At 36.0% G+C, this 13,934-nt stretch overlaps 1 protein-coding gene across 9 annotated transcripts in view; it reads left to right on the forward strand.

The window, feature by feature from the left end:
- The window catches only part of PPFIA2 (PTPRF interacting protein alpha 2), a 287,306-nt gene that overhangs the window by 163,425 nt on the left and 109,947 nt on the right, over positions 1-13,934 (forward strand). For all 9 annotated transcript variants that reach the window (XM_058023315.1, XM_058023311.1, XM_058023314.1 and 6 more), the window contains one exon: positions 9,450-9,551. In XM_058023315.1, coding sequence (XP_057879298.1) covers positions 9,450-9,551 — 102 coding nt within the window. The remainder of the gene's footprint in view (positions 1-9,449; positions 9,552-13,934) is intronic.

Below are 13,934 nucleotides of genomic sequence, written 5' to 3' on the forward strand. Positions count from 1 at the left end.
TCCTGGTCACATCTCACAGCAGACACCAGGGAGAGGGGATTCTCATGGGGGCACTGGCTCTGTGCCAGGCCCAAACCATGACAACAAGGAATCTGGAATTGACACCAAAAAAAGCTGCACATTCCTTATCCAGTATCATAATAGAAGACATATTCTGTTTATTGGTAGGTCTGTGTTGTTCTTATAGTCACCCTTCCTATATCCTCTCTGTCAGGATTTATTTTAGGTTATTTCTTAGGGCCATGTACTGACCTCAATCTGCCTTGTAATGAGGGTTCTATGTGTGCATTGATGTGCTGAAGCCATTGTACAGTCTGTAAAGCACTTCAATAATTTGCATATTGTGCAGGCTTGTTCTTTTTATAACTTTGTGTTTATTTTAAATTTGGGGGGAAAAAAATGAAAAAAGTAGGATGGTAAGTATAAAATCAGACTGTGCTGGCAGTGGGAGGTTGTAGTCTTGTATTTCAATGCAGCAGTTTATCATGTGCTTATGCTACTGCTCTTTGACCATTTCACATTTTAAATAATTATATATCTGGAAAAATAAATAACTGATCAATTGGAATAAAATCAGTCCCACTTTCCATAAAGTTATTTTTAAAAACAGTCATAGTCTGTCATTTTAAACCATATTTTGCTCTTTTTATTTTTTGATAGATGAGAGTTTTCCAGCTGTAGAGGAGTAAATTGTCATCTGTATTTATGCAGTATAATATTTAATCAATAAAGGCATATTGGTATAAATATCTTTTATGCAAAAAGACATAACTTGAAAATGATGATAGGCTGTAGTCTGCAACATAGCTATATCTGGAAATCATTTATTTACTTTTAGAAAAAGTGAATATGAATATTTGTAAAGCAAAGGCATTAATTATTAAAGGAAAAATGTTGATGGTATAGTTCCCCTTATTACATAGCTGACTCACTTCCATGCTACAGTAGTATGATTTAAGCAAAAAATCCCTACAAACTAATGAGACTTTCATCCCACTTCTGGAAAGTGTGCTGCCATCGTGATGCACATGAGTAGTACTTCCACAGAAACCAGTCCAGTGTGTATAGTAAAACATTCTGAATACACATTGTAAGCCAGTCTGCGGTTTCCTCATACACTAATCCTCATAAGATTATGAACTTTTTAAAAGTCACACACCTGAATTACACATTCAGCTTTATTATGTTTGCAGATGTTTATGAGTGATGGTTTATCCCATCCCTTTTCAGTACTAGTCTGACAGATGTTTAACTTGCTTAAAGACCCTCTGTGCCTCAGTGTCCCCATCAGTTAGGAACAAGGCACTAAAGACACAATTGGTGTTATTTGAAAGTTGCAGGGTGTGTCATTCACTGTGATATCTGTTCCAAACCAAACCAATCTAGTTTACACGATCTGCAAGACAAGAGACCTTTAAATTTTCAATCTGACTTTCTTAAGGGAAAGAAAAGAGCCTTTAAGTTCATTGTTGTTTATAAATATGGGAGAATGGTATAATTGGATTGGCTACGTTATAATAAAATATTTAAAAGTTTTAAAAAGCTATATTTTTATAATTATTAATGTATCTGCTCTTTTTGAGGGGTGGAGGCTGTCAAGTCCTTTGAAGCCTCAAGCTTTTATCAGGCTTTAGCCTGATACTAGGGATTACAAATAAATAAGGTGAATTTTTGTCATCTTCTGTCTTGTGCTTGAGACAGTTTCTTAAGCTTTTTTCAACTTGCATCTCTTATAATCTGAAGAGTCTTATAGAAAACAGGAAGTTCTAGATTAAAAAAGAAAAAACTCTGATTTATGCCTTTTTTCCCCCTTTTTATTCTGTTTTATTGTTACTGTAACTATTTTAACAGATCAAAATAATAGATAGTCCTTGATTCTAAAATAGGTTTAGCTGGTGTCACGCAAAATTGTAAATTTTAAAATTTACAATTTTACATGGCAAATTTGGGAAATAATGGAAAATAGTTTTGTGTTTGACTGTGTGGTACTGATTAGAGAGTAATACATGGATCACTCTTTGTGTTTATATTGCTAAAACCATATTAATTTTATTCATATTATTATTGTCTTAGATTCAAGTGAAAACTACCATGGGGTATTTGTGCCCATATCTTCTGTCTCCAGTGTCATATTTCTTCCTGAAGTAATCCTGTGTGGGAAAATCATTGCCAGAATCTGAGCCATTGCCATAATATTCATGTTGTTGTGGAGATTCCCTTTGACTTCAAAAATCTGGTGGAATTATTCTTTATGTGATGTACTAGCAAAAATTAGGCAGATTACATCAGAAGTCCTGAGAGTGGTGGGTTCTTCCCATTACCTTTGAATTTCCCATTATCTAGAATGACTGTCACTTCAACTAACATGTAAGCAGATGCGTTTTAAAGCTTGTTTCTGACTGAATTTTGAAATATAATTTTGAGTACTGTGGTACTCTTGTTCTAAAAAATCATGAAATAAAATGATGCAGCTAATGGATTTAGGTGACATTTCTATAAAAATCAGGTTACACAGGTCACAAAGCAACACTAAAATGTTTATATCCATATCAATAATTTTGAATTATCTTAATCAAATACATAAATTTATTTGGCATAATCCTCAGTTCTCTATTATTATTTTGAGTTATTTTCTAGAAATAAGTTTTTGGGGCTTTTTTTGTGGGGGTTTTTTTTCAGGTACTGAAAAGGTATCTTAGTGTTTTTCTGTTTACTCAAAAAAGCATTTCTATCTCTCTTACTCAGGGAACACAGTCATCATAGTAAATTACTTATTCACAGTAGCAGGCCATGCACAGAGAGACTACTAGCCTGAGATGATTTCTTCTACCCAGAAGGGGATGGCTGAATAAGTAAATATTTGCAAGACTTAGTTCAGAATCTGATGTAGATTCAACTGACTATTTAAGGAAGGAATTCTTGATGAAAAGCTAATGTAACAGTTCTGCATTTGCCCAATTTTATGTTCAGTGAATGTATTGGAATTATTAATTCTTATAGATGTTTACATGGGCTCTGAGCCTCTGAAATGTTTTGCTTTCTTCCAAGAGCATTGACTGTGTGCTTCTGTGTGGGTAAATGGCTACACATTTCAAAACTTCAGTCACTGCCCACATTTCTGAAAACAAAAAAAACATTAAAAATGGGGTCTCAAGTCCACAGTGTTACTGAATGTCATGGTTTTCAGCCCAGCTGGAGGTGAAACACCCCAGATCCACTCACTCAACCTCCCCTCTGTCATCCCTCCACCCTGGTGGAATGGGGAGAATTGAAGTAAAAAATGTTTGTTGAACAAGAACAGTTTAATAAGTGAAAATAAAGTACAATACTAATGGTGAATGAGAATAAGAAAAGGAGTAAGAATAAGAATGAGAGTGAGAATAAGAATGTGAAGAAAACAAGTGATGCACGATGCAGGTGCTCACCTCCCGCTGATGAGTGCCAGGCTCCCCTTCCTGAACCCAGACCAGGATCAGGCACCCTTTCAGCAGCTCCTACCAGTTTGTATACTGGGCATGACATTCTGTTGTGTCTCTTTGGTCAGTTCAGGTCACCTGTCCCAGCTGTGCTCCTCCCCAGTTTCTTTGGTATACCTCTTCACTGGCAGAGCATGAGAAAAGGAAACATATGGGGCCTTGACTTAGGATTAACACAATTTAGCCAAAAATTAAAACATCAGCATGTTATCAACACCATCCTCATTCCAAATCCCAAACACAGCACTGTAACAGCTCCTGGGAAGAAATTAATTCTACCCTAGCTGAAAACAGGAGACTCAGTTCTCTCTCTCACCTAACAGAAATCTTGTTGTCATCTTAGAATAATCAAGAAGTGGTTGGAAAAGACTGTAAAATCATTGAGTCCAATTCTTAACCCTACACTGCCAGGTCCGCCACTAAATTATGTCCCTAAGATCCACATTCACATGTTTTCTGAACACTTGCAGCGATGTTGATTCCACCACTTCCCTGCTTAGCCGTTTCCGAACGTCCGCTCTATCCCTCCCCAGGTGCCGCTCTTTGTCTTCCTTTGTCAATTCATGGAACTCTCAGGTTGTGACACTTAAGCCTACTTCTCACATTTTAGATGTCTTATGGACCCCTAAGCAAACCAAACCAGTGCTGGTAAATCCTTGATAGCTTGAAGCACAATTAATGTCTCTGTAAGAACCACTGGAAGAGCCGCTGTCTGTGAAGAAGAATTACTCCTTATCTGTGTAAGCGAGGTCTGAGTCACAGTAACACTCAGTTCATATTAAAGCCAAAGTAGTTCAACGTGGTGTGGCCAACCCACATCATATGGCAGCTAATTTTTTTGAAGAGGTGGTTAAAAAAATAATTCCAGTGCCTAAAAATATGAAAAACAGAGACTAAATCAGTTTTTATTACATTTATTTGTGGAGAAGTACAGAAAACACTACACAAACATCACAGTGTAAACGACTGATATTTTTAAGAGATTAATTCAGAGACTATTCTACGGTTTTGAAAGTTTTGCTTTTTCGTATTAATGGATCAAAATTTTAGTCCTGAGGTCCAATCAGATTTCCATTTTTTTTACTCAGATCCTGGTATAATACAGTATTTCAGGGTACATGTCCAATCTAAAATTTATGTGCAAATGAGCTCTCATTTTGAGCAGTAATGTAACAATGAACATTTTAGACAACTGACACCAAACACACATGTTTAAAACAGAGAATCATGGAATCATTGAGTGACCTGAATTGGAAGAGACCTTAAAGATCATTTAGTTTCATGGGCAGGTTTCTGTAAGCCCCATCCAGCCTGGCCTTGAACACTATCAGGGATGGGGAAAATCTTTCATTCAACCTATTTTAGAATCAAGGAATATTTATTATGACTTCTCTGTAGCAAGAAGATAAATAATGAATTATGTTCAGATTTTTTTTTGTACTTTGCTCTGTTAATAAGAGTCAGCAAGGATGAAGTCTGTGTTCTGCCAAAATTGCTAAAATAAATCCTTGGTCATTTAAAAGGCATGGAGAATTTCCAAGAACATATCCAGTGACAGAATGTTAAGAAAGAAGATATCTTCCCCCCCCCCCCCCCAACAGATTGGATGAAAACTTAATATATAACAGGTTAAAAGAGGTAATTGTAGTAGATAGTGATTTCTGCTAAATGAATAGCATCTAAATATTTAGGAAAGCAAATTGGTTGACATAGCTTGTGTTGAATGTAAAATAGAAATTATAAACCCATACCATTCTTTTTCCGTGCAGATATTCGTTCACTCATTCATTCCTGAAATGAGCTGTGATTTAATGATGAAAAATCCAGAGGAGGAGATTTTAAGCTGAATCTCCTCACTGTCTCCAAAACTGAATTTTATGTGTTTTTAATTTAGGGGTTTTTTTTTTTAAGTTACTGTCACAAAATTTCAATTTTATTTCAGTATTTTTTGTGGGGATGATGAGAGACTGTGTTTTCATTTCAGCTCAATTTGGACTGGATCATATTCTGAACAGTTGAGCATCAGAGATACAAGTTCTCATAATTTCTCTGGCATACCCTCAACTTGGAGACAAGTTATGTATGTTCATGTGTATTTGGTCATGGAAAATAAACCTTGCAGGCTTTTCCTGGGAACAGCAAGCAATGAGAGCAGGATTTCTTGAACCAGCCCCTAGAGGCAGAAATGTAATGGAAAGATAGCTGTAGGATGCCTCCCCTGCCCAGTCCTGCTGCCAGCACATCTGGCCGTGCTGCCAGCCTTCCTGTCCTGATGGTATCCCACTCTCTCAGGCACCCTCCAGCCTCTGCTCAAACTGTATTTCAGCTGCTTCACCAGGGAAGTCCTTGAGTTTTGCTTATTGGTAACTCTTAGTGGTCCTTTTCATGGCTACAGATTTCTGTTGAATTGGTTTTCAAGGCTTAATTTCATAGGCCAAGTGTTAAGAGAAAAAGACAAGCAGCAGTCAAGACAGGCTCTGAGACTATGTTTATTCAGATGAGGAAAACAATGCTCATTCTCAGGTTATTTATCTTGAAAAAATTGCAAACATCTTGATGTCATGGTATACTATAAAGCCAGTGCTATCAACTGAATAATTTTCATGGAATTTTAATTCAGTTCAGCTCTTAATTAGCTTTACTGCCATACAGCTTCTATATGAGCTTTAAGAGTGCAGTTGTGCCTGTCAACTCCTATTAGTTATGCAACAGATATTACCTTCAGGGCTCCCAAAGTATGACTGACTGTTGTGGTCACTGACCATGCAAGATTTCTGCTGCAAACAGTAATTCCAGGTGACAGTATTCCCTTGATCCCTGTATATTTATATGAGGGAATTGCATGAGCAGAGGTCATTATCATCACATGTCATTTATTACATAACTGGTGTTATGTTAAAACAAAAATATGCTTTGCTTGGCATAGAACCTGTGGGGGGAAAAATGTTTCCTGGAGCATTGCCTGTTGGGATACCTTGGATAAATAGGTTATTTTAAAAATAAGTTTTACATATATTTTTGGAAGTATTATTTGAAAGTTGTGAGGTGTTGTCCTAGTTATTAATTGATGAAAACAGATGTGAGAGAAATAATAACTTGTAAAGCTCTGGGGAAAACTCTATTTACTTTGAGACTTTCCCTGTAAAAGGCTCATGATATAAACAGAAGGAATAAGGCCTCTTTCTGCCATCATTCAACTCAGAGAATTCCAAGCTCTTGATGAATGAGCATCTCTAGTATTTCAGATGAAGTTGGCCACTTGAGTTCCAGACACATAAATAGGTGACTGCTTGTTGTAAGTGCTTGCACTGCAGGTATGTTAAAAGCACAGAGAAATTTCAGAGAGCAGCAGCAACAACTGAATAATTATAGGCTTGAAAGGACAAGGTTGACCATTTAAGTAGCAAAGTCTAAAACAGTGGACACAGGTAGCCCAGCTAAAGTAAATGCTAATAGATGTTATGAATATGAACTGAAGGTATTTGGAGGCTGAAACCACATTATATTAGGTATGAGACTCTCTGGGAGCAGAATTTTGAGTAATGATTTGATTAAAAGCAAGGAAAACTTACCCTGATGACCAGACAAAATTACCCTAAGAATAAACTCCATGCTGCTCAGCAAACTAGTAGGAATTTCATTCCTTTGTTATTTGAGATTATATTAACCAAAGCATTAGAGATTGTACTAGAAACAGGTTCACCTTGACACAACAAAGATGTTTGATAAACATGTCTTTTTTTTACTCACAAAGAAAGCAGCAAATGGTTTGCTGTACTGTAGTTCAGAACTCAAACTGTAAGTCACAGATGACATTTGTTATCCTTTCCACCACCTGTCACCCATCCGGATGCCCAAGCATATGCCAAAGTGTCTATTTTAGTTCCAGCTGAAACAATACCAAGAAATGAGAAAACATAAGCACAACAACGTACTCTATAGATCACACTGAAAGTTTATTCTGTGAGACTCTGAAAGTATTATAGACACTAATCCAGGTAAATTAGCAACGAGAGCTCCACCCTATAGGGCTGTAGAGAAGAGTTTGTGTGTGTGGTTTTGTGCTTCAGAATTCTCATTCAATGTGAGTTGAGATCATTAGCTTTTTATTAACTATGATTTTTTTTTTGTTCAGTCCATTACTTGCAACCTTAAGTACAGGAGATTTTCTAAAAAATCTGTACAGAATAACAGATAAATGCTGGACTGGTAGTTTCTGAATCCTAGTTCAAGACCTACAGGCAGAAGTTTTAATGATACTTTTGAAAAGGAAGGGAAGAGTGTTACAATATAAATTTCATTTGTAAAGCTAAGCTAAGGGTTTTGACATCAAAATGTACTGTGTAACCTTAAATGTACCTGACCACTAGGATATAAAAAGCAAATACTGATTAGAAGGTAGGACACAAAACATCATTATATAGTTCATGTAATCTATAGCCAGTGTCTAAAACAAAATCCATTGAGGATATCAGAACAACATTCTCCTTCTTATCATGCAATTTGCATGGAGGTCTACTGCGCTTGCAGTTCTGGCTGCTGAAAAATAGGGAAAAAGAGCACTCTTAGTTACATGTTTTCAGACTAGAACTTGAAATTTATTTGAATAACTTTTAACATATATTACCATATCCTGTTAACTATTTAAAATCTTGACTGTAACAGAATGGGACTAGGAATACTCATGAAAGTTCTGTCGAACACCTATTTATTTCAGATAAAAGCTGCTTGAGGAAAAGCAGCAAACTAAGCCCTTTTGAGATCATCACTAGCTTTTGTCTTAAATAAGTAGATTTAGTCTCAGCTTCATCCTACTGGCTCAGAAGATAAACCACCTGGACATGTTTGTTGTTTTTTTTTTTTAACTGCTTTCTCTTGGAGTGCAGTTTAACTGCTTACTTGTGGGCTGGTGGGCTCCTATGTACTGACTGTTCTGGTAAAATAAAAATTAACTTAGTATTTAAAAATATGTAAGCATCTTTGTTAAACAACAGTGCTGTTCAAGACGTTTTTTTTTCTCAAAACATGATCACAAATTTTAAAGGCTTTTCATCCTTTACCTTACTGTATCTGTGAGATATGTAGCATCTTTTAACTATAGGATAAAAGGATAAAATTTACCACTACAGCTTAGTATATCTTATGTCTGTCAAAATAAACAATATGGAGTAAAACCTTTTCCCCATTAAAATTAATGACAACTCTACAATTGCCCTTTGTATAGAGAAAAATTTATGTATATTGTTGAAGAGTTACAGCAATTCAAGACATTTTAATAGTAGTTTTGACAAGTAAAAGATGTTTCTCAGAATACCTATTAGTTGCATGCATAAAACTTAACATCAGGAGCAGCTTAAAATTCAGTTTCATTTTATGTTGTGAATTCATAGAAAATTCATTCCAACCAAAAACTATTGTTCTGAGTCTTTACAGCCTTTCACTGTAACAGCTGAATACATTTTAATAGTTAACTTCAATATCAAGAGTATTTTTTTCACAGCTCATATAGTACTTATGTAAATCTGATACTAGGTAGATTTTGCTTAGTGAATACCTTAACTTTCTTCTCACATGCCATGTTGGAAAGGCTGCCCTACGGAGTGGCAGGAATGATCCTCAGTGGGTATGTTGAGTTGAACCTCCTCATGTGTGAAGTGTGGTGTCTCTGTTGGGATGAAATTGGCCAGTTCTGTTCTCCTTCTCCTGTGATGGCTTCTGATAGCTTAGGTATGGGAGATGTTGCCATCATTTTGAATCTTCTTTTGTTTCTAAACTTAAATCAGTAGTTACCTTTTATTAGGTATGTCTAGACTTGAAATTATTTTAGTAGATGCTGAAGCTTACATATGCTATTTTAGATTGTGTTGATGGTGTATAAATATTATTTAAATCCTCAAGCTCTAGAATGCACACAGATTTGATTATCCTAGTGTTTACATCTCGAGTAACTTCCTGTATAATTTTATTCTACAGGAATTTGCTGCACTGACTAAAGAATTAAATGCATGCAGGGAACAGCTGCTTGAAAAAGAGGAAGAGATTTCAGAACTAAAAGCTGAAAGAAACAACACAAGAGTAAGTACATAGCAGACCCTTTCTGGATATCATTTGTATTTAAACTTACATATGCATCTAGAACTTAATTTCTATGAATAAGAAGACAAAAAAATCCAGCATTTTCATGAGTAAAGGAGATTCTAAGTAGCAGGACATATCTACCATGCTACAGTCCTGAAGGAAATTAGTGTAATAGCTAGATATATTGCAAACAGTTACAATTTCAGGAGATTTAGTATGTAACAAGGTAAGATCATTCAGTTTAAATGTCTTTTAAAGCAGGGGATTCATGCAGCCTTCCAAGCCTGACTAGCCTGCGCATATCCTCATCTCCTAGCAAGGCAAAAGGCAAGGTAACAACAGCCAGTTTTGCCTTGTGCCTTGGATTTAATCTGAATAAGGATGAGATGAAGGCTGCCACACCTACCACAGGCAGTCTGTTGTTTAGTCTACATGCAGCCTTGTGACCCTTGAAGAAAATGTCAACTGAGGGGGAACAAGATTCAATCCTGAAATGTATCGTGTTCTGCTTTAATCAGAAATACTATTCTGTCTGGGAACAAGAATATATGATACAGCGCCTTCTGAAAATCCTCAAATGATGGACAGAATTGTTCTCAGAACAAATAAATTGCATGTAAAATTGTCTGGGCAAAGGCAGCATTTGTCTAGAGGGTAGCAGAGGAGACTTTATGGTGTTTTTGGAAAGGTGTGAGAAAAGAGATGGAGTAGTCCCAGGTCAGGTGGGAGTCAGGCTGGTAGTGAACATGCAAAATAGATCTCAGAGGTTGAACACCAAGGATGACTTCTAATATCCATATTTTGTTCTGTGGTCTGTGTAGCTTTTCCCATTTTCCTCTTCTTAATAAACTAATAACACGTTGGGTGCTCAGCTAATATCTCTTCTTTGTCATCTAGTTTGCATTTTGAAGAGAATCTAACAGTATGTATGCCAAAAGACCTGAGAGAGGGCCTTTCTCCCTGCTTTTTCTTCCCATCTCTAGCACCATAGAGTGCCATAGAGTTTAGAAATTCAAGGGAGGACAGATGAAATGGATGCCTACAAAGAGGCAAAGTTGACCCATCTACCTCTGTGCTTTCCTGGATGTTCAGGAGATGATCGCATTTAACACAGCTGTTAGAGGTGATGGTTTGGAAAATCTTATGGGAGGTATAGGTGAGACCTACTTTTTATCCCATTAATTGATTTATTAATTTTGAGAAACATTTAGAAATTGCACTTTATTTTCCAGGTTTGGCAAATCATGTCAGCTAAAGAAAACTCTGAAGACTTTCTATAGATCCTTAAATTATCAGTAACTTCTACATGTGTATTATTTTTGTATTTAATAAAAAAAAATGCTTTATCCATTTCACTCCAAAGTCCACTGAACACCAGCTTAATTTGTTAAAACTGCAGTGCACCAATATCTATGTGGGTCTGATATAAGCAGTGCAGACTAGCAAAAATTCCAAAACAGCCTAGTAGCCTAAGATAGTCTTGTCAGAGAACTGTGAGAGAAAAGAAAGATGACTCAACTGCAAGTCATCTCCTAAATCAGACTGATCACTGTCATAGGCAGTTTTTTTGCAGAGCAAGAAGCTTAAAGATCATCCATTCCAATGTTTCTTGTGCTATGTAAAGGAAAAATCTGTAAGAGGTTTTCCAGGAGAACTAATATCAACAAATGGGAGTTACAGTGTTATAATCCTTGCAAGTCCTTGCAGATAAAATTAGTAAACGCCAACAGTGTGTTTTCAAAATGAGGATGAAGGTAGAGATCAAAATGTTTAGGCTATGAAAATATACAGGGAATGCAGATGTTACAGCAAACCAGGGCAAGACAGAGTCCAAATATTAATGGGGAAGGAGATAGAAAAAATGCAGAGACAGGCCTTACCCTGACTGCTAGCATTTTCATTAATAAGTTATTAGCCCGTCTTGTCATATTTATGTTCTTGCCAGGCGTTAAGCTGCCGTGTACTACAGCATATCCCTGAGCTAGCTGTAATACTCATGCTGTCTTCTATAGGGACACTCCTTTGGTAGGGAAAGATGAGTATTTTAGATGCAAAACTGTTGTTTCCAACACAGTCTCAATGATGTGCTAGTGATGAGATTTCCAGCAGCACTCGTTGGAAGGGCATTGCCTATAAAGAGGTGCTTAAGCAAACTGAAATTTATGGTGTTATTAGTGCAAAACAGCATTAATATTTTGTGGGGCAAAAATTGCTCCATATTTTTTCTGTTGATTTAGCAAGGATTCTAATAAAATAATAATATTTGGAGAACCACTGATAGAGTTTCACAGTGAGAAAATTAAATGTCTTCTCTCATATATAGATAATACATCTTTTACATTGATCAAATGGTCACACTTAAGCCAGCCCTAGCTTGGCTGCATTAGTGAGGTTCACTTGACCCCTCAGGACACACTCATGCATAGTGGAACTACTCATGACAACCACTTTGTTCCAAGTAGCACTTGCTGCTGTTTTTATGTGAAGATGCTCAGTTACAAATTGAAGCTTTTGGATTTTTTTAATCCAACCTTTTATCTCCTTGAGTTAACAGCAAAATGATACTGTCTGATTTGTCCTGCTTCAAACGGAATATCAGCAGAAAGGAATAAGAGTGGCAATTCTGTCAGATCCTGAGTGCACACCAGCCCTCCAGGTCCCCTTTACATTTTCAATTTTGTCTAACTGGCAGTATTTTTTTTACTCTATACCCCCACCTATGTGTTTCTTTATTTTCTGGCAACAGCCTCACACAGTTCTTGCTCATCACATAAACAAATAAAACACAAAATTGATTTCACATCCTGATTTCCCACTCTGTAGTAGTGGGAAATCACTTTCCCAAGCTGTAGTAGTAGACCTTGATGGTAACATGTATTAGAGAGAGATCATGGTGGAATTACATTCTTTGGACACATACACTTCAGATCTCAGCCAAAATACCAGAAACTAAACCTTACCCCAGTGTTTAATCAAGTTTCTACTCAATCCTTCTAGCAGCATTCTTAGGCGTTTGCTGTTGAATGTATATTTTTGCTGCTTATGATAATTAACTTTTTCTGACATATTACAGTAGAAATATTTTCATGTGAAGAACGAAGCTGGCAACTCAATTTATCAATACACGAGACAGAGTAGAAAGTGTAGGAGCGCTGATTGTGTGGCACTGCTGACAGGAAACCAGGCAGGTTCTCTCTGGAAGACCTTTCTATGGGACAGAAAACAGATACAAGTGTACCTCAACAGAAGTTCTTACACTTATTTATCTGGATATTCTCTAGACAGAATGATCACATATAGCATGTAGAAGGATAGCCTCTTTTCTGAAGCTGGAGGATAAGTCAGTGTGATCTCGTATGTTATTTAAAGGAAATTAGAAAATAACACTACTTTGGCTGTTTAAATTAAAATGAAAATATTTTTTGTCTCAGTTTGTATTCTTTAAAAGTAGAAAAAAAATGCATGGGATTACCTTGTTAGATCAGAGTACTATTATGAGAAAATTTGGAGGTTGGTTTGGTAGCTGAAAAAAATGTGATAAGCTACTGCTATTGATTAATCTGATTATGGATTTCTCCCTACGACAACAAAAAAGTGCCAGACACATACATATGCTTTTTACGTAAAGCATACATTTTTTACTCAAATTGGTCTGAAATATTTTACTTCTAACAGTTTCGAAACAAAAAGAATTATACCTGTGTACATAAATGAAACAGCATTAACAGAGAGTGTCATTAACTCTCTTTTGCTTCATGCCTTAGGAGATGAAATACTTATTAAAGTGAACAAGGCTGATTTATATCTAATTTTATTCATATTTTATTGTCCCCATTCCTTATTGAATGGTTTATGAAACATCTTCAATTATGCACTGCAGTCTCATTATACCTGTAGATCAGGACTTAACCCTATATTCTATGATTCAAATTCCCTTCTTATTGAGGAACTCAATAGAGTTTTGAGAAGCTCTAAGAATATGTTTTATAGTGTGGTTTTACCTATTTTAGCTTGTTTTCTCATAGGTCCTTTTAATGAAACCAGTTCCATAGGTGCTGAAAATTAATCAAGTGTTCTATTTCTTTTTTAAACATGAGGAATTCTTACAGTCTAAAACACTGTACACGTGAAAATAAGAATGTCTGTCTCCTAAAGTTCTTCAAATGGCAAAACATTAATTGAATAATATAAGTAATAGTATATATCATTGGCTCAGCATTGTTCACAATCTTGTAGATTCATGTGTCTCTTCTTTAAAAGAAAAAGCTTCTGTTAGAAAGTAGTGTAACAACAGATAGTAAATGTAATATATAGTTATTCAATAGCAATATTTTTTTTTATATCTGTCTTTTCTTAGGTAATCTGTGTAGCATAATAGTT

Source organism: Melospiza georgiana, chromosome 4, assembly GCF_028018845.1.
Source record: "Melospiza georgiana isolate bMelGeo1 chromosome 4, bMelGeo1.pri, whole genome shotgun sequence".
Taxonomy (NCBI): Eukaryota; Metazoa; Chordata; class Aves; order Passeriformes; family Passerellidae; genus Melospiza; species Melospiza georgiana.